Genomic DNA, 22,427 nt, shown 5'->3' on the forward strand with positions numbered 1-22,427 from the left:
GTCACTAACGGGGTCTCGGTTTTCAGAGAACGATGGACCAAATGGTGGACCAGTACGGTTTGCGGGCTACATACCTGTACTTGGACAATGTTACCATCTGCGGCCATGATCAGCAGGACCATGACGCCAACCTTCAGGGGTTCCTCCAGGCCACCCCATCCCTCAACCACACATATGACAAAGAGAAGTGCGTTTTCCGCACTACCCGACAGGCCACCCTCGGCTACGTCATGGAGAACGGAGTCCTAGGGCCCGACCCCGAGCGCATGCGCCCCTTCACGGAACTTGCCCTTCCCCACAGCCTCAAGGCCCTCAAACGATGCCTGCGGCTATTCTCCTTCTACGCCCAGTGAGTCCCCAACTATGCGGACCAAGCCCGCCCACTGATTCAAACCACCACATTTCCCCAGACGGCTGAGGCCCACTCGGCCTTCAGCCGCACCAAGGCCAACATCACCAAGGCCGCAATGCCTGCGGTGGACGAGTCCGTCCCCTTTCAGGTAGAGAGTGATGCGTCAGACGTTGCACTGGCCGCTACACTCAACCAGGCGGGCAGGCCAGTAGCATTCTTATCTAGGACCCTCCACGCTTCCGAAATCCGACACTCCTCAGTTGAGAAGGAAGCACAAGCCATAGTGGAAGCTATGCGGCACTGGAGGCACTACCTAGCCGGTAGGAGGTTCACCCTTGTCACCGTCCAGCGGTCGGTCGCCTTTATGTTTGACAACGCACAACGGGGCAAAATTAAAAATGACAAAATCTTGAGGTGGAGGATCGAACTCTCCACCTACAATTACGATATCAAGTATCGTCCTGGGAAGCTCAATGAGCCCCCAGATGCCCTGTCCCGCGGCACATGCACCAGCGCGCAAGGTGACCGACTTCGGGCTATCCATGATGACCTCTGTCACCCGGGGGTCACCAAGCTTACCCACTTTATTAAGGCCCGCAATCTGCCCTTCTCCACCGAGGAGGTCAAGGCCATGGCGAGGGGCTGCCAGGTCTGCGTGGAGTGTAAACCGCACTTCTACCGGCCAGACAAGGCCCACCTGGTAAAGGCCTCCCGGCCCTTTGAGCGCCTAAGTATTGACTTCAAAGGGCCCCTCCCTCCACCAACCGTAATATATACTTTCTAACCATCGTCGACTAGTACTCCCGCTTCCCCTTCGCTGTCCCCTGCCCCGACATGACCTCGGCCACTGTGATAAAGGCACTGCACAGCATCTTCACACAGTTCAGTTTCCCTGCGTACGTCCACAGTGACTGGGGCACATTGTTCATGAGAGATGAGATGCGTCAGTACCTGCTCAGTAAAGGCATCGCCTCGAGCAGGACTACGAGCTATAACCCGCAGGGAAACGGACAGGTGGAGAGGAAGAATGCGACGATGTGGAAGGCCGTCCTTCTGGCCCTCCGGTCTAGAAGTCTCCTGACCCCCCACTGGCAGGAGGTCCTCCCTGACGCCCTCCACTCCATTAGATCACTCCTCTGCACAGCCACGAACGAGAACCCTCACGTCCATTTGTTTGTCTTCCCCAGGAAGTCCATCTCCGGGGTCTCGCTTCCATACTGGCTGACAACTCCAGGATCTGTCCTTCTCTGGAGGCATATGAGGAGCCATAAGACCGACCCCCTGGTCGAGAGGGTCCAGGTGCTGCATGCCAACCCCCAGTACGCCTACATCGTGCACCAGGACGGACGGCAAGATACGGTCTCCCTACGAGACCTAGCGCCAGCTGGTTCCCCTGCCAATGCGCCTCCTCCCCGCTGCCTACCACCCCCAGCACCCCTTACGCCCTCGGTCTCCTGTATTGTCCCGCTCTGGCACTGCCGCAACCCAACACCCCCCTGCCTACCCCCACCCGTCAACCGTCTCCGACTGAAGCTCAAGCTCCAGACACATCGCCCCTGGAGTCATCACCTGCAACAACCATGCCCGCCGCATCACCAGAGCTGAGGAGGTCTAAAAGAACGATCCGGCCTCCAGACAGACTGAATATTTAATGACTCCTCGTCACCCCCGCTGGACTTGATTTTTTAACAGGGGGTGAATGTGGTGAATGTATTCACCTAAGCATGAACTGTCTGTGTATTGCTGTGACCTATGACCTGGAAATGATGATACTGTCTACTTCCAGGTACTGTACTGGAACCCCGGTGGGCTCTGCCTCTGGCTCCGCCCTCACCAGGGCAATATATAGACCGGCCACCTGTGGGTGGCACTCATTTGTACAGCCGACACTGGCAGGCGATAATAAAGGCTAATGTTCACTGCCCTGACATGACCTCGGCCACTGTGATAAAGGCACTGCACAGCATCTTCACACAGTTCGGTTTCCCTGCGTACGTCCACAGCGACTGGGGCACATCGTTCATGAGAGATGAGATGCGTCAGTACCTGCTCAGTAAAGGCATCACCTCGAGCAGGACTACGAGCTATAACCCGCAGGGAAACGGACAGGTGGAGAGGGAGAGGGAGAGGGAGAATGGGGGAGGTGGGACCAGTACAAACCAGACGGTCTGCACCTGGGCAGGACTGGAACCGATGTCCTAGGTGGGGTGTTTGCTAGAGCTGTTGGGGAGAGTTTAAACTAATGTGGCAGGGGGATGGGAACCGATGCAGGAAGTTGGAAGGTAGTAAAACAGGGACAGAGACAAAAGGCAGTAAGGGGGAAAGTGTAAGGCAGGGAAGCCATAGTCAAAAATCAAAAAGGGCGACAGTACAAGGTACAGTGACTAAGGGGAGCTCAGTGAATAGGACCAGGAATACTAAAAGAAATAAAACGGGAAGTGAAAACATTAATGGTAAGCGACGCGGCAGGTTGTTACAGGAAGATATGGGTTCGACGACAAGGAAAATTAGGAGAAAGGTTAAGAGGAAATATAACTTAGGAGAGGTTACTGATCGAGGTGTTAAGATTCAGAACAGAGGTAAAAAAGCCAACATAAGTGTACTTTACCTGAATGCTCGTAGTATTCGGAATAAGGTAAATGAGTTGATGGCGCAAATCATCGTGAATGACTATGATTTAATGGCCATTACTGAAACATGGTTAAAGGATGGTCACGACTGGGAGTTAAATATCCGAGGGTATCAAACCTTTCGGAAGGACAGAGTGGATGGTAAGGGAGGTGGTGTAGCTCTGTTATTTAAGGATGACATCCAGGCAACAGTAAGGGATGACATCGGTGCTATGGAGGATAAGGTTGAATCCATTTGGGTGGAAATAGTAAGGTGAAAAAGTCACTGATAGGAGTAGTCTATAGGCCACCAAATAGTAACATTATGGTGGGGCAGGCAATAAACAAAGAAATAACAGATGCATGTAGAAATGGTACAGCAGTTATCATGGGGGATTTTAATCTACATGTCGATTGGTTTAACCAGGTCGGTCAAGGCAGCCTTGAGGAGGAGTTTATAGAATGTATCCGCGATAGTTTCCTAGAACAGTATGTAATGGAACCTACGAGGGAACAAGCGGTCCTAGATCTGGTCCTGTGTAATGAGACAGGATTGATTAATGATCTCATAGTTAGGGATCCTCTCGGAAGGAGCGATCACAATATGGTGGAATTTAAAATACAGATGGAGGGTGAGAAGGTAAAATCAAGCACTAGTGTTTTGTGCTTAAACAAAGGAGATTACAATGGGATGAGAGAAGAACTAGCTAAGGTAGACTGGGAGTAAAGACTTTATAGTGAAACAGTTGAGAAACAGTGGAGAACCTTCCAAGTGATTTTTCACAGTGCTCAGCAAAGGTTTATACCAACAAAAAGGAAGGGCGGTAAAAAGAGGGAAAATCGACCGTGGATCTCTAAGGAAATAAGGGAGAGTATCAAATTGAAGGAAAAAACATACAAAGTAGCAAAGATCAGTGGGAGACTAGAGGACTGGGAAATCTTTAGGGGGCAACAGAAAGCTACTAAAAAAGCTATAAAGAAGAGTAAGATAGATTATGAGAGTAAACTTGCTCAGAATATAAAAACCGATAGTAAAAGTTTCTACAAATATATAAAACAAAAAAAGAGTGGCTAAGGTAAATATTGGTCCTTTAGAGGATGAGAAGGGAGATTTAGTAACGGGAGATGAGGAAATGGCTGAGGAACTGAACAGGTTTTTTGGGTCGGTCTTCACAGTGGAAGACACAAATAACATGCCAGTGACTGATGGAAATGAAGCTATGACAGGTGAGGACCTTGAGAGGATTGTTATCACTGTCATGATATTCAAACACACACATCATGATGGACACACTAACAGGCAAATCAGAGTACACAACACCACAACCAATCACAGACAAGAAAAGCAACCACATAAAAAGCACGAGCACGACACCTGGTGGTCAGTAGGTCTGGGGAGAAGGGAACAAGAAAGAGCTGTTGAAACACCACAAGCAGGGAGCCCCCCACGTGCAGAGTGCAAAGACCAAACTGTAAATAGTGAGTTTAAATAAAGAAGCGTTGTACCATATGCAACTGTGTTGGCTCATCTGTGTGTCAGAACACCCAACACCACATGGTACAGGAGTGGATCGATACCTGCCTACTAACCTGCCATTCTGGACATGGACCACACCGGCAAACCGCAGCCGATGCAAGTCACGGGGAACCTAGGCACCAACTGGAAGCTCTACAGGCAGTGATTTGACCTGTACATCCGTGCCACCGAAAAACAGAATGTCTCGGATGACTCGAAGATTGCAATGCTCCTCTTCTACGCAGGCCCGCACGCAACCGATGTCTTTAACTCACTGGTGTTCGAAGAAGGCGAAAACCAGGCCAAATATGACACGGTCATCCTCAAACTGGACCAGCACTTTCAAGTTGAAGTAAACGAAAGTTTTGAAAGATACATCTTTCAGCAACGCCTGCAAGGTAAGGAGGAGCTTTTTCAACCCTTTTTGACGCACCTCCGGATTCTAGCGCAGTCCTGCGGTTACAGCACCACTACAGAGTCCATGATCAGGGACCAGATTGTTTTTGGCGTTGCCTCTAGTGGCCTACGCCAGCAGCTTCTTAAAATGAAAAGCCTCACCTTAGCGTCTGCTGTGGAAGCCTGTGTCCTCCATGAAAATGCTACCTGCCGTTTTGCCCGATTTCAGGCGTCCGAGTTGGCACGGAGGGGGTCCCCAGCCGTCGAGTCGGCAAGCCGGGCCGCCCACGACGTCGAACGCATCCAGGCCGTCGATTACTTCCCGACCCACGGCCCGGACGACAGCGGCCGCTTCCCGCGCTTTTCGCGGTCTCCCGCGCAGGTGCGCGCCAAAAATAACGGCCACAACGAGGGACGCACTGCGCAGGCGCGCCCACCGCAAGATCGCACTGCGCATGCGCAGTGGCGCAACGAACGCCGTGACGTCATGACGTGCAGCAATTGTGGAGGTCTACACTTAAAAGGGCAATGTCCTGCAAAAAACCGACAGTGCCACAGATGTGCCATGATGGGCCACTACGCAGCCCGCTGTCGTGCGGCTCAACCCATGGATCCGGCGCATCCTCGACAACCTCGCACACGAGTCAGGACCGTCCAGCCCACGCATCAAGACTTCCAGTTAAGTGATGCAGATGACCAGGATGCCTTCCGAGTTTCCGTCATTGATGTCAACAAGGTCAATGCCATCAATCCAGCCGATGAGTGGTGTGCCACCCTGACGGTCAACCGATCGCGCGTCGCCTTCCGTCTGGACACCGGCGCATCCGCCAACCTGATTGCTTACTCTGCAGTCCAGGCCATGAAGGTCAAACCACCCATCACACCATCCCGGCTTAAGATGGTTGACTATAACGGGAACGTTATCCCGTCCATAGGATCTTGCCAGCTACAGGTGACTCACAAGAGGTACACGGCCACACTCCCCTTCGAAGTTGTTGGCTCATCAAAGGACTCGTTACTGGGCGCACAAGCGTGTAAGCTCCTTCACCTGGTACAGCGCATTATGTCTCTCTCTCCAGATGAGATATCCGACTTCCCGGATGCTGAGTTCCACGCGAATCTCCATTCCCTCCTCGCTCACAACCAGGAGGTTTTTGAAGGCATGGGGACATTGCCACACACGTACAAGATTCGACTCAGACCGGACGCCATCCCTGTCGTTCACGCACCTCGCAGGGTTCCTGCGCCTCTCAAAGACCGCCTCAAGGCACAACTGCAGATTCTTCAGGACCAAGGGGTCCTATCCAAGGTCACGGAGCCCACGCCATGGGTCAGCTCCATGGTCTGTGTAAAGAAGCCCTCTGGCGAGCTCCGTATATGTATAGATCCAAAAGATCTGAACAACAACATCATGCGGGAACACTATCCCATCCCGAAACGAGAAGACCTCACCAGCGAGATGGCGCGAGCCAAGATATTCACTAAATTGGATGCGTCCAAAGGATTCTGGCAGATCCAACTGGACCCGGCCAGCCGAAGACTATGCACATTCAACACCCCTTTTGGCAGATTCTGCTACAACCGGATGCCATTCGGCATCATTTCGGCATCTGAAGTATTCCACCGCATTATGGAGCAGATGATGGAAGGCATCGAAGGGGTACGTGTATATGTGGACGATATCATCATTTGGTCCACCACTCCGCAGGAACACATGCATCGTCTACGACGTGTCTTTACCCGCATACGACAAAATGGCCTGCGTCTCAACCGTGCGAAGTGTGCTTTCGGCCAGACGGAGCTGAAATTCCTCGGGGACCACATCTCAAGGTCCGGGGTCCGTCCCGATGCAGACAAGGTTAGCGCCATCACAGCCATGCCACGACCGGCTGACAAGAAGGCTGTCTTAAGATTCCTGGGCATGGTCAACTTCCTTGGGAAGTTCATTCCCAACCTGGCTTCTCATACAACAAATATGCGCCATCTCGTAAAAAAATCGACGGAATTCAACTGGCACCAATCGCATCAGCGGGAATGGGAGGAGCTCAAGCACAAACTGGTCACGGCACCAGTGCTGGCCTTCTTTGACACGACTCGCCCTACAAAGATCTCAACAGACGCCAGCCAATCTGGTATTGGAGCGGTACTCCTGCAAAAAGACAGCACGTCATCATGGGCCCCGGTTGCGTATGCCTCACGAGCCATGACCCCTACCGAACAGCGCTACGCGCAAATCGAAAAAGAATGCCTGGGCTTGTTAACTGGACTGGACAAGTTCCACGACTATGTGTATGGCCTGCCACGATTCACGGTCGAAACTGACCACCGCCCCCTGGTCAACATCATTAACAAAGACCTGAACGACATGACTCCTCGCCTCCAGCGCATCTTACTTAAACTCAGGAGGTACGATTTTGAACTGATCTACACTCCGGGGAAGGAACTCATCGTGGCGGACACTCTTTCCCGAGCAGTGAGCACACCACCAGATGCAGAGGGGTTCGTGCGTCAAATTGAGGCACACGTGACTCTGACAGCAGCAAATCTGCCAGCTGATGATCCTAGTCTGGCCCACATACGCGCAGAGACGGCGACTGACCCCCTTCTGCAGCGAGTGATGCGCCACATGACGGAAGGGTGGCTAAAAGGGCAGTGCCCCCAGTTTTATAATGTGCGAGATGATCTCACCAATATAGACGGGGTCCTTATGAAATCGCACAGGATCGTTATTCCACACAGCGTGCGCCAGATGATTCTTCATCAACTACACGAAGGCCACTTGGGCGTCGAAAAATGCAGACGAAGGGCCCGGGAGGCGGTATATTGGCCGGGTATTAATGAAGACATAGCCAACATGGTGCTCAACTGCACAACCTGTCAGAGGTTTCAGCCGGCGCAACCTCCGGAAACACTTCTACCACACGAGATGGTGACGTCCCCCTGGGCGAAGGTGGGTGTTGACCTATTTCACGCGCTCGGCAGAGATTACATTGTTATTATAGACTACTTCTCAAACTACCCGGAAGTCATGCCTCTCCATGATCTGACGTCGTCCGCAGTCATTGGGGCCTGCAAGGAAACGTTTGCTCGCCATGGCATTCCAAGGACTGTCATGTCAGACAATGGACCTTGTTTTGCCAGCCGTGAATGGTCGTCCTTTGCCGCAGCATATGGTTTCACTCATGTGACATCCAGCCCTCTGCATCCACAATCGAACGGGAAGGCTGAAAAGGGTGTCCACATCGCAAAGCGGCTCCTGTGCAAGGCGGCTGATGCCGGATCGGACTTTAACCTTGCCTTGCTGGCCTATCGATCGGCCCCGTTATCCACGGGCCTCTCGCCAGCGCAGCTACTAATGGGTCGCTCCCTCAGGACGACGGTACCTTCCGTCCTGGCACCGACAACAGACCATGAGGCGGTTCTTCGGAACATGCAACTGCAGCGTGATCGCCAGAAAGGTCGGTACGACACACGAGCGACGGACCTGCCCCCCCTGTCCTCCGGAGACAAAGTACGCGTCCATCAACCGTATGGTGGCTGGTCAGCACCGGCCGAAGTCCTCCGACAAGTGGCTCCCCGCTCGTTCCTGGTTCGCATGCCGGATGGTTCCGTGCGTCGCCGCAATCGGCGCGCCCTTCGCCGACTTCCATGCTCACAGCCACACAGCACGCCAGATCCTCAACAGGCTTCCGAGGATGACTTTGTGGAGCTGCCGCACATCACGCCCTTTCCATCGCCACCCATGGCCATGCCTGCACAGCAGCCGGTGGTTCTTGATCCACCCTTGAGGCGGTCAACCCGAATTCGTCGCAAACCCATTAGACTGGACTTATAATACAGTTCATATGTTTAACAAGTTGCACAATTTTACATGATAACCTGTTGTTGTTTATCGTTCCAGATGTCGTCTGACTGGACAACTGTTCAAGTTTTTTTTCTTCTTCTCTCGTTCGCATTTCTGTTATGTTATGGTACAACTGGATTCATGTGACGCACTCGACATCGCCCCATGTACATAGTTCCGTCATAGACACATGCTGCACACGACACACACACACTCTTAGATGCACTCACGTCACGATCATATTTATTACCACGTAGGCACATATCTTTGTAAAAAGGGGGGATGTCATGATATTCAAACACACACATCATGATGGACACACTAACAGGCAAATCAGAGTACACAACACCACAACCAATCACAGACAAGAACACCAACCACATAAAAAGCACGAGCACGACACCTGGTGGTCAGTAGGTCTGGGGAGAAGGGAACAAGAAAGAGCTGTTGAAACACCACAAGCAGGGAGCCCCCCACGTGCAGAGTGCAAAGACCAAACTGTAAATAGTGAGTTTAAATAAAGAAGCGTTGTACCATATGCAACTGTGTTGGCTCATCTGTGTGTCAGAACACCCAACACCACAATCACCAAGGAGGTAGTGATGGGCAAGCTAATGGGGCAAGTCTCCTGGACCTGATGGCATGCATCCCAGAGTGCTAAAAGAGATGGCTAGGGAAATTACAAATGCACTAGTGATAATTTACCAAAATTCACTCGACTCTGGGGTGGTCCCGGCGGATTGGAAATTAGCAAACGTGACACCACTGTTTAAAAAAGGAGGTAGGCAGAAAGCGGGTAATTATAGGCCAGTGAGCTTAACTTCGGTAGTAGGGAAGATGCTGGAATCTATCATCAAGGAAGAAATAGCGAGGCATCTGGATGGAAATTGTCCCATTGGACAGACGCAGAATGGGTTCATAAAGGGCAGGTCGTGCCTAACTAATTTAGTGGAATTTTTTGAGGACATTAACAGTGCGGTAGATAACAGGGATCCAATGGATGTGGTATATCTGGATTTCCAGAAAGCCTTTGACAAGGTGCCACACAAAAGGTTGTTGCATAAGATAAAGATGCATGGCATTAAGGGGAAAGTAGTAGCATGGACAGAGGATTGGTTAATTAATAGAAAGCAAAGAGTGGGGATTAATGGGTGTTTCTCTGGTTGGCAATCAGTAGCTAGTGGTGTTCCTCAGGGATCATTGTTGGGCCCACAACTGTTCACAATTTACGCAGATGATTTGGAGTTGGGGACCAAGGGCAATGTGTCCAAGTTTGCAGACGACACTAAGATAAGTGGTAAAGCAAAAAGTGCAGAGGATACTGGAAGCCTGCAGAGGGATTTGGATAGGCTAAGTGAATGGGCTAGGGTCTGGCAGATGGAATACAATGTTGACAAATGTGAGGTTATCCATTTTGGAATAAAATAGGAATAGAACATAGAACATAGAAAATGCAGCACAGAACAGGCCCTTCGGCCCACGATGTTGTGCCGAACCTTTGTCCTAGATTAATCATAGATTATCATTGAATTTACAGTGCAGAAGGAGGCCATTCGGCCCTTTGAGTCTGCACCAGCTCTTGGAAAGAGCACCCTACCCAAACTCAACACCTCCACCCAACACCAAGGGCAATTTGGACATTAAGGGCAATTTATCATTGGCCAATTCACCTAACCCGCACATCTTTGGACTGTGAGAGGAAACCGGAGCACCCAGAGGAAACCCACGCAGACACGGGGAGGACGTGCAGACTCCGCACAGACAGTGACCCAAGCCGGAATCGAACCTGGGACCATGGATCTGTGAAGCAATTGTGCTATCCACAATGCTACCGTGCTGCCCTTAAGAACAAATAAATCTACACTATATCATTTTCCCGTAATCCATGTACCTATCCAACAGCTGCTTGAAGGTCCCTAATGTTTCCGACTCAACTACTTCCACAGGCAGTGCATTCCATGCCCCCACTACTGTCTGGGTAAAGAACCTACCTCTGATATCCCTCCTATATCTTCCACCTTTCACCTTAAATTTATGTCCCCTTGTAATGGTGTGTTCCACCTGGGGAAAAAGTCTCTGACTGTCTACTCTATCTATTCCCCTGATCATCTGATAAACCTCTATCAAGTCGCCCCTCATCCTTCTCCGCTCTAATGAGAAAAGGCCTAGCACCCTCAACCTTTCCTCGTAAGACCTACTCTCCATTCCAGGCAACATCCTGGTAAATCTTCTTTGCACCTTTTCCAGAGCTTCCACATCCTTCCTAAAATGAGGCGACCAGAACTGTACACAGTACTCCAAATGTGGCCTTACCAAAGTTTTGTACAGCTGCATCATCACCTCACGGCTCTTAAATTCAATCCCTCTGTTAATGAACGCGAGCACACCATAGGCCTTCTTCACAGCTCTATCCACTTGAGTGGCAACTTTCAAAGATGTATGAACATAGACCCCAAGGTCTCTCTGCTCCTCCACAATGCCAAGAACTCTACCGTTAACCCTGTATTCCGCATTCATATTTGTCCTTCCAAAATGGACAACCTCACACTTTTCAGGGTTAAACTCCATCTGCTACTTCTCAGCCAAGCTCTGCATCCTATCTATGTCTCTTTGCAGCCGACAACAGCCCTCCTTACTATCCACAACTCCACCAATCTTCGTATCGTCTGCAAATTTACTGACCCACCCTTCAACTCCCTCATCCAAGTCATTAATGAAAATCACAAACAGCAGAGGACCCAGAACTGATCCCTGCGGTACACCACTGGTAACTGGGATCCAGGCTGAATATTTGCCATCCACCACCACTCTCTGACTTCTATCGGTTAGCCAGTTCGTTATCCAACTGGCCAAATTTCCCACTATCCCATGCCTCCTTACTTTGTGCAGAAGCCTACCATGGGGAACTTTATCAAATGCCTTACTAAAATCCATGTACACTACATCCACTGCTTTACCTTCATCCACATGCTTGGTCACCTCCTCAAAGAATTCAATAAGATTTGTAAGGCAAGACCTACCCCTCACAAATCCGTGCTGACTATCCCTAATCAAGCAGTGTCTTTCCAGATGCTCAGAAATCCTATCCTTCAGTACCCTTTCCATTACTTTGCCTACCACCGAAGTAAGACTAACTGGCCTGTAATTCCCAGGGTTATCCCTAGTTCCTTTTTTGAACAGGGGCACGACATTCGCCACTCTCCAATCCCCTGGTACCACCCCTGCTGACAGTGAGGACGAAAAGATAATTGCCAACGGCTCTGCAATTTCATCTCTTGCTTCCCATAGAATCCTTGGATATATCCCGTCAGGCCCGGGGGACTTGTCTATCCTCAAGTTTTTCAAAATGCCCAACACATCTTCCTTCCTAACAAGTATTTCCTCGAGCTTACCAATCTGTTTCACACTGTCCTCTCCAACAATATCGCCCCTCTCATTTGTAAATACAGAAGAAAAGTACTCATTCAAGACCTCTCCTATCTCTTCAGACTCAATACACAATCTCCCGCTACTGTCCTTGATCGGACCTACCCTCGCTCTAGTCATTCTCATATTTCTCACATATGTGTAAAAGGCCTTGGGGTTTTCCTTGATCCTACCCGCCAAAGATTGTTCATGCCCTCTCTTAGCTCTCCTAATCCCTTTCTTTAGTTCCCTCCTGGCTATCTTGTATCCCTGCAATGCCCTGTCTGAACCTTGTTTCCTCAGCCTTACATAAGTCACCTTTTTCCTCTTAACAAGACATTCAACCTCTCTTGTCAACCATGGTTCCCTCACTCGACCATCTCTTCCCTGCCTGACAGGGACATACATATCAAGGACACGTAGCACCTGTTCCTTGAACAAGTTCCACATTTCACTTGTGTCCTTCCCTGCCAGCCTATGTTCCCAACTTATGCACTTCAATTCTTGTCTGACAACATCGTATTTACCCTTCCCCCAATTGTAAACCTTGCCCTGTTGCACGTACCTATCCCTCTCCATTACTAAAGTGAAAGTCACAGAATTGTGGTCACTATCTCCAAAATGCTCCCCCACTAACAAATCTATCACTTGCCCTGGTTCATTACCCAGTACTAAATCCAATATTGCCCCTCCTCTGGTTGGACAATCTACATACTGTGTTAGAAAAGCTTCCTGGACACACTGCACAAACACCACCCCATCCAAACTATTTGATCTAAAGAGTTTCCACTCAATATTTGGGAAGTTAAAGTCGCCCATGACTACTACCCTATGACTTCTGCACCTTTCCAAAATCTGTTTCCCAATCTGTTCCTCCACATCTCTGCTACTATTGGGGGGCCTATAGAAAACTCCTAACAAGGTGACTGCTCCTTTCCTATTTCTGACTTCAACCCATACTACCTCAATAGGGTGATACTCCTCGAACTGCCTTTCTGCAGCTGTTATACTATCTCTAATTAATAATGCCACCCCCCCACCTCCCTAATCTTATTGAAACATCTATAACCAGGGACCTCCAACAACCATTTCTGCCCCTCTTCTATCCAAGTTTCCGTGATGGCCACCACATCGTAGTCCCAAGTACCGATACATGCCTTAAGTTCACCCACCTTATTCCTGATGCTTCTTGCGTTGAAGTATACACACTTCAACCCATCTCCGTGCCTGCAAATACTCTCCTTTGTCAGTGTTCCCTTCCCCACTGCCTCATTACATGCTTTGGCGTCCTGAATATCGGCTACCTTAGTTGCTGGACTACAAATCCGGTTCCCATTCCCCTGCCAAATTAGTTTAAACCCTCCCGAAGAGTACTAGCAAACCTCCCTCCCAGGATATTGGTGCCCCTCTGGTTCAGATGCAACCCGTCCTGCTTGTACAGGTCCCACCTTCCCCAGAATGCGCTCCAATTATCCAAATACCTGAAGCCCTCCCTCCTACACCATTCCTGCAGCCACGTGTTCAACTGCACTCTCTCCCTATTCCTAGCCTCGCTATCATGTGGCACCGGCAACAAACCAGAGATGACAACTCTGTCTGTCCTGGCTTTTAACTTCCAGCCTAACTCCCTAAACTTGTTTATTACCTCCACACCCCTTTTCCTACCTATGTCGTTGGTACCAATGTGCACCACGACTTCTGGCTGCTCCCCCTCCCCCTTAAGGATCCTGAAGACACGATCCGAGACATCCCTGGCCCTGGCACCCGGGAGGCAACATACCTTCCGGGAGTCTCGCTCGCGACCACAGAATCTCCTATCTATTCCCCTAACCATTGAATCTCCTACAACTATTGCTTTTCTATTCTCCCCCCTTCCCTTCTGAGCCCCAGAGCCAGACTCAGTGCCAGAGACCTGGCCGCTAGGGCCTTCCCCCGGTAGGTCATCCCCCCCAACAGCATCCAAAACGGTATACTTGTTTTGAAGGGGAACGGCCACGAGGGATCCCTGCACTGTCTGCCTGTTTGTTTTTTTCCCCCTGACTGTAACCCAGCTATTCTTGTCCTGTACCTTGGGTGTGGTTACCTCCCTGTAACTCTTCTCAATCACCCCCTCTGCCTCCCGGATGATCCGAAGTTCATCCAGCTTCAGCTCCAGTTCCCTAACACGGTCTTTGAGGAGCTGAAGTTGGGTGCACTTCCCGCAGGTATAGTCAGTGGGGACACCGGTGGTATCCCTCACCACCCACATCCTACAGGAGGAGCATGTAACTGGCCTAGCCTCCATCCCCTCTTACCTGACAGAATATAGCTGCCCTGTGGACTAACCAGATCTCCGCCCTCCGACTCTGCTCCCAGTCAGCTACACTTCCTGTAAACTCCTGGCTCTCTTCGCACTCTTTGCGGAAATGTCGGAAACAAAATGAAAGGAGCACCTTACTCCCTCCTCACCTAACTCCCTCGGTCACCAAACTCTCACTATCGCACTCAAAAAGCACCAAATTCAGCACTCCCTCAGTCACCAAACTCCTACTATAACACTCAAAAAGCACCAAATTCAGCACTCAGTGCAAACTGAGTGAATAAAAGCAAAAGGGATTATTATTTAAATGATAAAATATTAAAACATGCTGCTGTGCAGAGAGACCTGAGTGTGCTAGTGCATGAGTCGCAAAAAGTTGGTTTTCAGGTGCAACAGTTGATTAAGAAGGCAAATGGAATTTTGTCCTTCATTGCTAGAGGGATGGAGTTTAAGACTCGGGAGGTTCTGCTGCAATTGTATAAGGTGTTAGTGAGGCCACACCTGGAATATTGTGTTCAGTTTTGGTCTCCTTACTTGAGAAAGGACGTACTGGCACTGGAGGGTGTGCAGAGGAGATTCACTAGGTTAATCCCAGAGCTGAAGGGGTTGGATTACAAGGAGAGGTTGAGTAGACTGCGAATGTACTCGTTGGAATTTAGAAGGATGAGGGGGTATCTTATGGAAACATATAAGATTATGAAGGGAATAGATAGGATAGATGCGGGCAGGTTGTTTCCACTGGCGGGTGAAAGCAGAACTAGGGGGCATAGCCTCAAAATAAGGGGAAGTAGATTTAGGACTGAGTTTAGGAGGAACTTCTTCACCCAAAGGGTTGTGAATCTATGGAATTCCTTGCCCAGTGAAGCAGTAGAGGCTCATTCATTAAATGTGTTTAAGATAAAGATAGATAGCTTTTTGAAGAATAAAGGGATTAAGGGTTATGGTGTTCGGGCTGGAAAGTGGAGCTGAGTCCACAAAAGATCAGCCATGATCTCGTTGAATGGCGGAGCAGACTCTAGGGGCCAGATGGCCTACTCCTGCTCCTAGTTCTTATGTTCTTATGTTCTTTCTCACGGTCTCACAGTGAATTGACGGTATAACAGTCGGTGTAGACCTGATGGGCTGAATGGCCTTCTTCTGCAGTGTAGGGATTCGATGACTCTATGATCTCCAGCTCTGTGGTCAGCATATACAAGTCCCAAGTAACCTTGGTTCGGAATTTTTACGGTGATCAGGCCCATGTGCATGCAACATAATAATTCTGAACTACATATTGTGTAACATTTTCCCGGCCGTAGCACGCGTGGGAGGTCCAGTTTCTGGGGGCATGGAGATGTCTAACAGGGAACTGAATACAAAGGATAGTTTTAGGTTTTGTATAATTTTAAATCTTATTTCATGGCACACTTGCATATCGGTTGGGAACCACTGCACTCGGCTATTCTCTCTCGGAGTAGGGGCTTTGCCTTAGGTGGAAAAGTTGAGCAGCTTGGGATGATACTCATTGGAGCTTAGAAAAATGAAGAGCGACCTGATTCTGTAGGGGTTTGACAGGGTAAACGGCAAGAGAATGGACGCAATTCAACGGAAAACAATCCAGGCGTAATTTAACTATCCTCCCTGATGTGAATCTATTGTTGTTGCAGATGGGGCCTCTATGTATATCTTGCCAAGTTTGAAATGGCACCTGAACTGGTTCCATGCCCTGTGTGTGGCTACTACCAATGGGCTCCTGGGGTGTGTGTGTGTGTGGGGGGGTGGGGGGGGTGGGGGTGGGGGGTGGGGGGGGGGGGGTGCGGGGGGCACAGGGAGCAGTGGGGTGGCCAGCGTTGCAGAGTCGTCCCCGTGCAGGAGGCTACGTCCATTCGGACCCAATCCACCTTCAGTTCCATCAGTCACCCCCTCACCCTCTCCACGTTTGCCACCCGATGGTATAATAGGAGGTTCAGTAGGGTCAGGCCTCCCACCTGCTGTAAGATGGTCTTGCGTATCCTAGGGATTCTTCCCTCCCCCCACCCCTCAGACAAAGGCCATGATTAACTTGCCGATCCTGGTGAAGAAGGATTTGGGGATGAAGATTGGGAATGATCTGAATTCGAAGAAGAACCTTTAGCATATCTATTTTGGCCATCTGTACCAATCCCAGTAGTGAAAGAGGGAGTGAGTCCCATCTTTGCAGGTCCCTCTTCACCTCCTCCGCCAAGCTGGAGAGATTCCATTTGTGGAGCCTCGCCAGGTGTGGGCCACTTGGATCCCCTGGTACCTGAACTTGGTTTGCGTCACTTTAAACAGTAGTTCTTCGAGCTCCGCTCCTCCCTCTCGGGCATTTATCAGTGGCTCGATTGCCAGTGCGAATAGGAACGGAGTTAACAGGCACCCCTGCCTCATTTCCCTGTGCAGCTGAAAGTATTCAGAGCTTTTGACGTTTGTCCGTACGCTCACTGTAGGAGCACTGCGCAGGACCTTCATCCTCCCGGCGAACCCTGCTCCAAACCCAAACCGTTCAAGCACCTCCATGAGGTACCTCGATTCTACTCAATCAAAGTCTTTCTCAGTATCCAGGGAGACAATCACCTTTGGTGTCTTCTCCCCGGATGGGGGTCACTATTACATTCAGTAGGCATCTGCTGTTCACTGTTTGTTGTCTGCCCTTGACAAATGCGGTCTGATCTTCTATGATCACTTCTGGCAGGTAGTTCTCCAGGCACCTTGAGAGATGGGTCTGTATGATCCACTCTGTCAGGTCTTTGTCCTTTTTGGGGAACAATCAGATTGAGGCCTGTGCCAGTGAGGGCGGCAGGGCCCCCTTTGACAGTGAGTTTTTGAACAAAGTTGCTGGGGCAAAATTTAGAGATGTGTGAGGCAGTTTTTTACACAGAGGGTGGTGAGTGCCTGGAATGCGTTGCCAGCGGAGGTTGTGGAAGCAGATACATTAACAGTGTTCAAAAGGCATCTCGGCATACACATGAATAGGAAGGGTATAGGGGGATACGGCACTAGGAAGTACTGAGGAATTTGGCCAAGGGTGGTATAATGGCCGGTACAGGCTTTGAGGGCCGAAGGGGCTGTCTCTTTGTTCTTTGGTTTTGTTCTATCTCCTTCAAGTGCGGTGCCAGCGTTGCTGCAAAGGTTTTGTAAAAGTCTACCAGGAACCCATCCGGTGCTTTCCTTGACTCCATGGAATTAATACATTCCATGATTTCGCCGAGCTCTGGTGGTGCTTCCAGCCCTTGTTTCCTGCGCTCCCTCACGACCCGTATATCCAGCCTGTTGAAGAACTGTTCCATCATTGAGTCCCCATCCGGCGTTCGGAGGTGTATAGCTCTCGGTAAAGGTTTGCAAAGCCTCGTTTGGGTCTGCTACCATCCTACCATATTTGTCCCACCATTTCTGTCCCTAACTTGCGCTCTCTCTTTTGCGGCTGCTTGATTTCTTAGCTGGCATATGGCTAGCCTTGTCTCCATGTTCGTAGAAGGCCCCCTTTGCCTGGTGGATCTGATGGACTGCCTTCCTTGTGGAGAGCAGTTCAAATTCCATCTGCATCTTTACCCTCTTCACCTGAAGTTCCATGGTTGGGGTCATGGGGTCATTTCCCCTCCTCCAGTATAGAGTCGATCAGCCGCTGCCTGGCTGCCTTTTCTTTCCTGTCCCTAAGGGCCATATAAGCTATGTTTTTGCCCCTGATCACTGCCTTCTGTGGAGGGTGGGTCCTCCCCATTCTGGTTGCAGGTTACATAATCATTGATGGCTTAGGATATCTTTGTTCAGAATGTAGTACTGTGTTAGAAAAGCTTCCTGGAAACACTGCACAAACACCACCCCATCCAAACTATTTGATCTAAAGAGTTTCCACTCAATATTTGGGAAGTTAATGTCGCCCATGACTACTACCCTATGACTTCTGCACCTTTCCAAAATCTGTTTCCCAGTCTGTTCCTCCACATCTCTGCTACTATTGGGGGGCCTATAGAAAACTCCTAACAAGGTGACTTCTCCTTTCCTATTTCTGACTAAACATTATGTGAATGTTGGCGGGATTTCTCTCAGAATGATTTCAATCCAGCTCCCTCATGCTTAATTGGGTTTAATAATTTTTCAAATGTATACTCAGTGTAGGCACAGGATTAAAAATAAATATTGAAAAAAAACTATTCGAACAGATTGCAACCGACTTGAATGAAAATACTTCTGGAGTCAATTAAATATCTTCATCAAGCAGAGGCTGGTTTTCATGGAACAAGACTTACCTCAAATTTGATAGATCCATTGTGTGCACTGTCAAAAGCATTGAAGAGGTAATGCGCATACATACTGGCATCTGAAAAAGACAGAAGAAAGGAATAATAATTCACTCCAGACTGTAACTTTCTCTTGAATAATTCTTTAGAATAGAGTACGAGAACAAGGAGATTATGTTGAACTTGTACAAGACACTGGGCAGAATCTTACCCAAAATGGCCAAGTGTCAGTTCTGGTGAGAAAAATTATGTGAATGTTGGCGGGATTTCTCTCAGAATTTTGAGAGGTTTGTTCCTCCACGTGAATCTCTTAGTGGGCCCCTGGTGATTCGCTCACCCTAGGAAAACGTAACTACTGAAATCACAGGGGAGCTGAATATAAACATCTCCCCAGCACTTGTTCCAGATCCAGCCAGAGGGATGACAGCATGAAAGCTCTGAGGGAGGTGTGTGGCAGAGGTGGGGTTTCCTGTACCTGCACTCCAGGAAGTGGCTCACCAGCCACACAAAATGCATTAGGGAGGTTACAGATGCTCTTTATACGAGGACCCACTTGTACATCAATGACCGTTTTGAGGTCATAGATGGCATCAGCTGCAAGTCAGACACTCATCACCGCACGTTGAGCCAAAGCGCGGGATGTAATCAAGTCCACTCCTTTGCCACCCAGCTCGACCCGATCCTGGTCACCCAGGCATCGACAGACCGTCTCTCCGCCAGCCATTCAAAATAGTATTGGTGGATTCCTGAACAATGGCTCCCTGATGAAAGCCGCTACTCCACTCGGCGGAGAGCAGCAGCACGAGACCATCATATTACAGACTTTGAGCAGGTACTGATAAAAGACGGGCAATGCCTGCAAGGAGATACAAAGATCCCTGAGATCTATGAACAGGAGCTTCACATCATAGTTCAGGCCATGCACCTGGCAGAAGTAATGCGTCACCAATGCACACCATCGTGGAGGAGGCTCAATGTAGAGGTATCGCTACAGGGTCTGGGAGCGGAAGATCACCACTTGGGCGCAAAGGCACAGCAGCGACGGACCGCCCTCCCCAAGCAAGAGATTCAGAACCTCAGCAGTGACCCAGTGCAGTCTTTTGGCCCAGGAGAACTGTATGGGCATTCTCTGGAGGGGTAAAAGTATGAACCGGGACTACAACATGAAGGAAATTAGCTGGTTTATGATCAGAACTCGGTCCCTATAAGACAGCACTTGGAGCAGCCCTTGCCAGCCTCTCAGGTGAACGGTGACCTTGGCCTCCAGCTCCTGCCAGTTTGTCAGTCAGGATTTCCCATCTGGGAAAAGATGGACACCCAAGGAGAGGATGCTGGTGAAAGGCCTGAGCTCCTCTGGGAGGGGTTCCATCTACCACAGACCGATCAGGTATCATAGAATTTACAGTGCAGAAGGAGGCCATTCGGCCCATCGAGTCTGCACCGGCTCCTGGAAAGAGCACCCCACCCAAGGCCAACACCTCCACCCCATCCCCATAACCCAGTAACCCCACCCAACACTAAGGGCAATTTTGGACACTAAGGGCAATTTATCATGGCCAATCTACCTAACCTGCACATCTTTGGACTGTGGGAGGAAACCGGAGCACCCGGAGGAAACCCACGCACACACGGGGAGGTGTGCAGACTCCGCACAGACAGTGACCCAAGCCGGAATCGAACCTGGGACCCTGGAGCTGTAAAGCAACTGTGCTATCCACAATGCTACCGTGCTGCCCTATCTGAAGCATCTGACCCAGTTGATCCTGGCAGAGGACGCAGAAGAGTACACAGTTTGGCATTCGCGCATCCTCCAGCAGCAGGTTGTTAAAGTGCCAGTATACGGATCGTGTCTGAGCGTCAGATGGAACGAGTCATAGAACATAGAACAGTACAGCACAGAACAGGCCCTTCGGCCCTCGATGCTGTGCCGAGCCTTGTCCGAAAACAAGATCAAGCTATCCCACTCCCTGTCATTCTGGTGTGCCCCATGTGCCTATCCAATAACTGCTTGAAAGTTCCTAAAGTGTCCGACTCCACTATCACAGCAGGCAGTCCATTCCACACCCTAACCACTCTCTTATAAAATAACCTACCTCGGACATCCCTCCTATATCTCCCATCCTGAACCTTATAGTTATGCCCCCTTGTAACAGCTACATCCACCCGAGGAAATAGTCTCTGAACGTCCACTATATCTATCCCCCTCATCACCTTATAAACCTCTATTAAGTCACCTCACATCCTCCTCCGCTCCAAAGAGAAAAGCCCTAGCTCCCTCAACCTTTCCTCATAAGACCTATCCTCCAAACCAAGCAACATCCTGATAAATCCCCTTTGCACCCTTTCCAATACTTCCACATCCTTCCTATAGAGAGGTGACCAGAACTGCACGCAATACTCCAAATGTGGTCTAACCAAGGTCTTGTACAGTTGCAGCATAACCTCACGGCTCTTAAACTCAAACCCCCTGTTAATAAACGCGAACACACTATAGGCCTTCTTCACGACTCTATCCACTTGAGTGGCAACCTTCAGAGATCTGTGGACATGAACCCCAAGATCTCCCTGTTCCTCCACATTCCTCAGAACCCTGCCATTGACCCTGTAATCCGCATTCAAATTTGACCTACCAAAATGAATCACCTCACATTTATCAGGGTTAAACTCCATCTGCCATTTTTCGGCCCAGCTCTGCATCCTATCAATGTCTCTTTGCAGCCTACAACAGCCCTCCACCTCATCCACTACTCCACCAATCTTGGTGTCATCAGCAAATTTTCTGACCCACCCTTCAGCCCCCTCCACCAAGTCATTGATAAAAATCACAAATAGCAGAGGACCCAGCACTGATCCCTGTGGTACACCGCTGGTAACTGGTCTCCAGTCTGAGAACTTTCCATCCACCACCACCCTCTGTCTTCTATGTGATAGCCAGTTACTTATCCAATTGGCCAAATTTCCCTCCATCCCACACCAACTTACTTTCTTCGTGAGCCGACCATGGGGAACCTTATCAAACGCCTTACTAAAATCCATGTATACGACATCAACTGCTCTATCTTCATCTACACACTTAGTTACCTCCTCAAAAAATTCAATCAAATTTGTGAGGCAAGACTTACCCTTCATGAATCCGTGTTGACTATCCCGGATTAAGCTGCATCTTTCCAAATGGTCATAAATCCTATCGTTCAGGACCTTTTCCATTAACTTACCGACCACCGAAGTAAGACTAACCGGCCTATAATTACCAGGGTCATTCCTATTCCCTTTCTTGAACAGAGGAACAACATTCACCACTCTCCAGTCCTCTGGCACTATCCCCGTGAACAGTGAGGACCCAAAGATCAAAGCCAAAGGCTCCGCAATCTCATCCCTTGCCTGCCAAAGAATCCTAGGATATATCCCACCTGGCCCAGGGGACTTGTCGACCCTAAGGTTTTTCAAAATTGCTAATACATCCTTTCTCAGAACATCTACCTCCTCCAGCCTACCCACCTGCATCACACTCTCATCCTCAAAAACATGGCCCCTCTCCTTGGTGAACACTGAAGAAAAGTATTCATTCAACGCTTCTCCTATCTCTTCTGACTCCATGCACAAGTTCCCACTATTGTCCTTGACCGGCCCTAACCTCACCCTGGTCATTCTTTTATTTTTCACATAAGAGTAAAAAGCCTTGGGGTTTTCCTTGACCCGACCCGTCAAGGACTTCTCATGCCCCCTCCTAGCTCTCCTAAGCCCTTTTTTTTAGCTCATTCCTTGCTA

At 49.6% G+C, this 22,427-nt stretch overlaps 1 protein-coding gene across 2 annotated transcripts in view; it reads right to left on the reverse strand.

The window, feature by feature from the left end:
* Positions 1-22,427, reverse strand: part of LOC140426730 (A-type potassium channel modulatory protein KCNIP1-like) — a 948,039-nt gene that overhangs the window by 462,089 nt on the left and 463,523 nt on the right. For both annotated transcript variants that reach the window (XM_072511852.1, XM_072511851.1), the window contains exon 4: positions 18,669-18,739. In XM_072511852.1, the coding sequence (XP_072367953.1) occupies positions 18,669-18,739 (71 nt within the window). The remainder of the gene's footprint in view (positions 1-18,668; positions 18,740-22,427) is intronic.

Source organism: Scyliorhinus torazame, chromosome 7 (assembly GCF_047496885.1).
Source record: "Scyliorhinus torazame isolate Kashiwa2021f chromosome 7, sScyTor2.1, whole genome shotgun sequence".
NCBI lineage: Eukaryota > Metazoa > Chordata > Chondrichthyes > Carcharhiniformes > Scyliorhinidae > Scyliorhinus > Scyliorhinus torazame.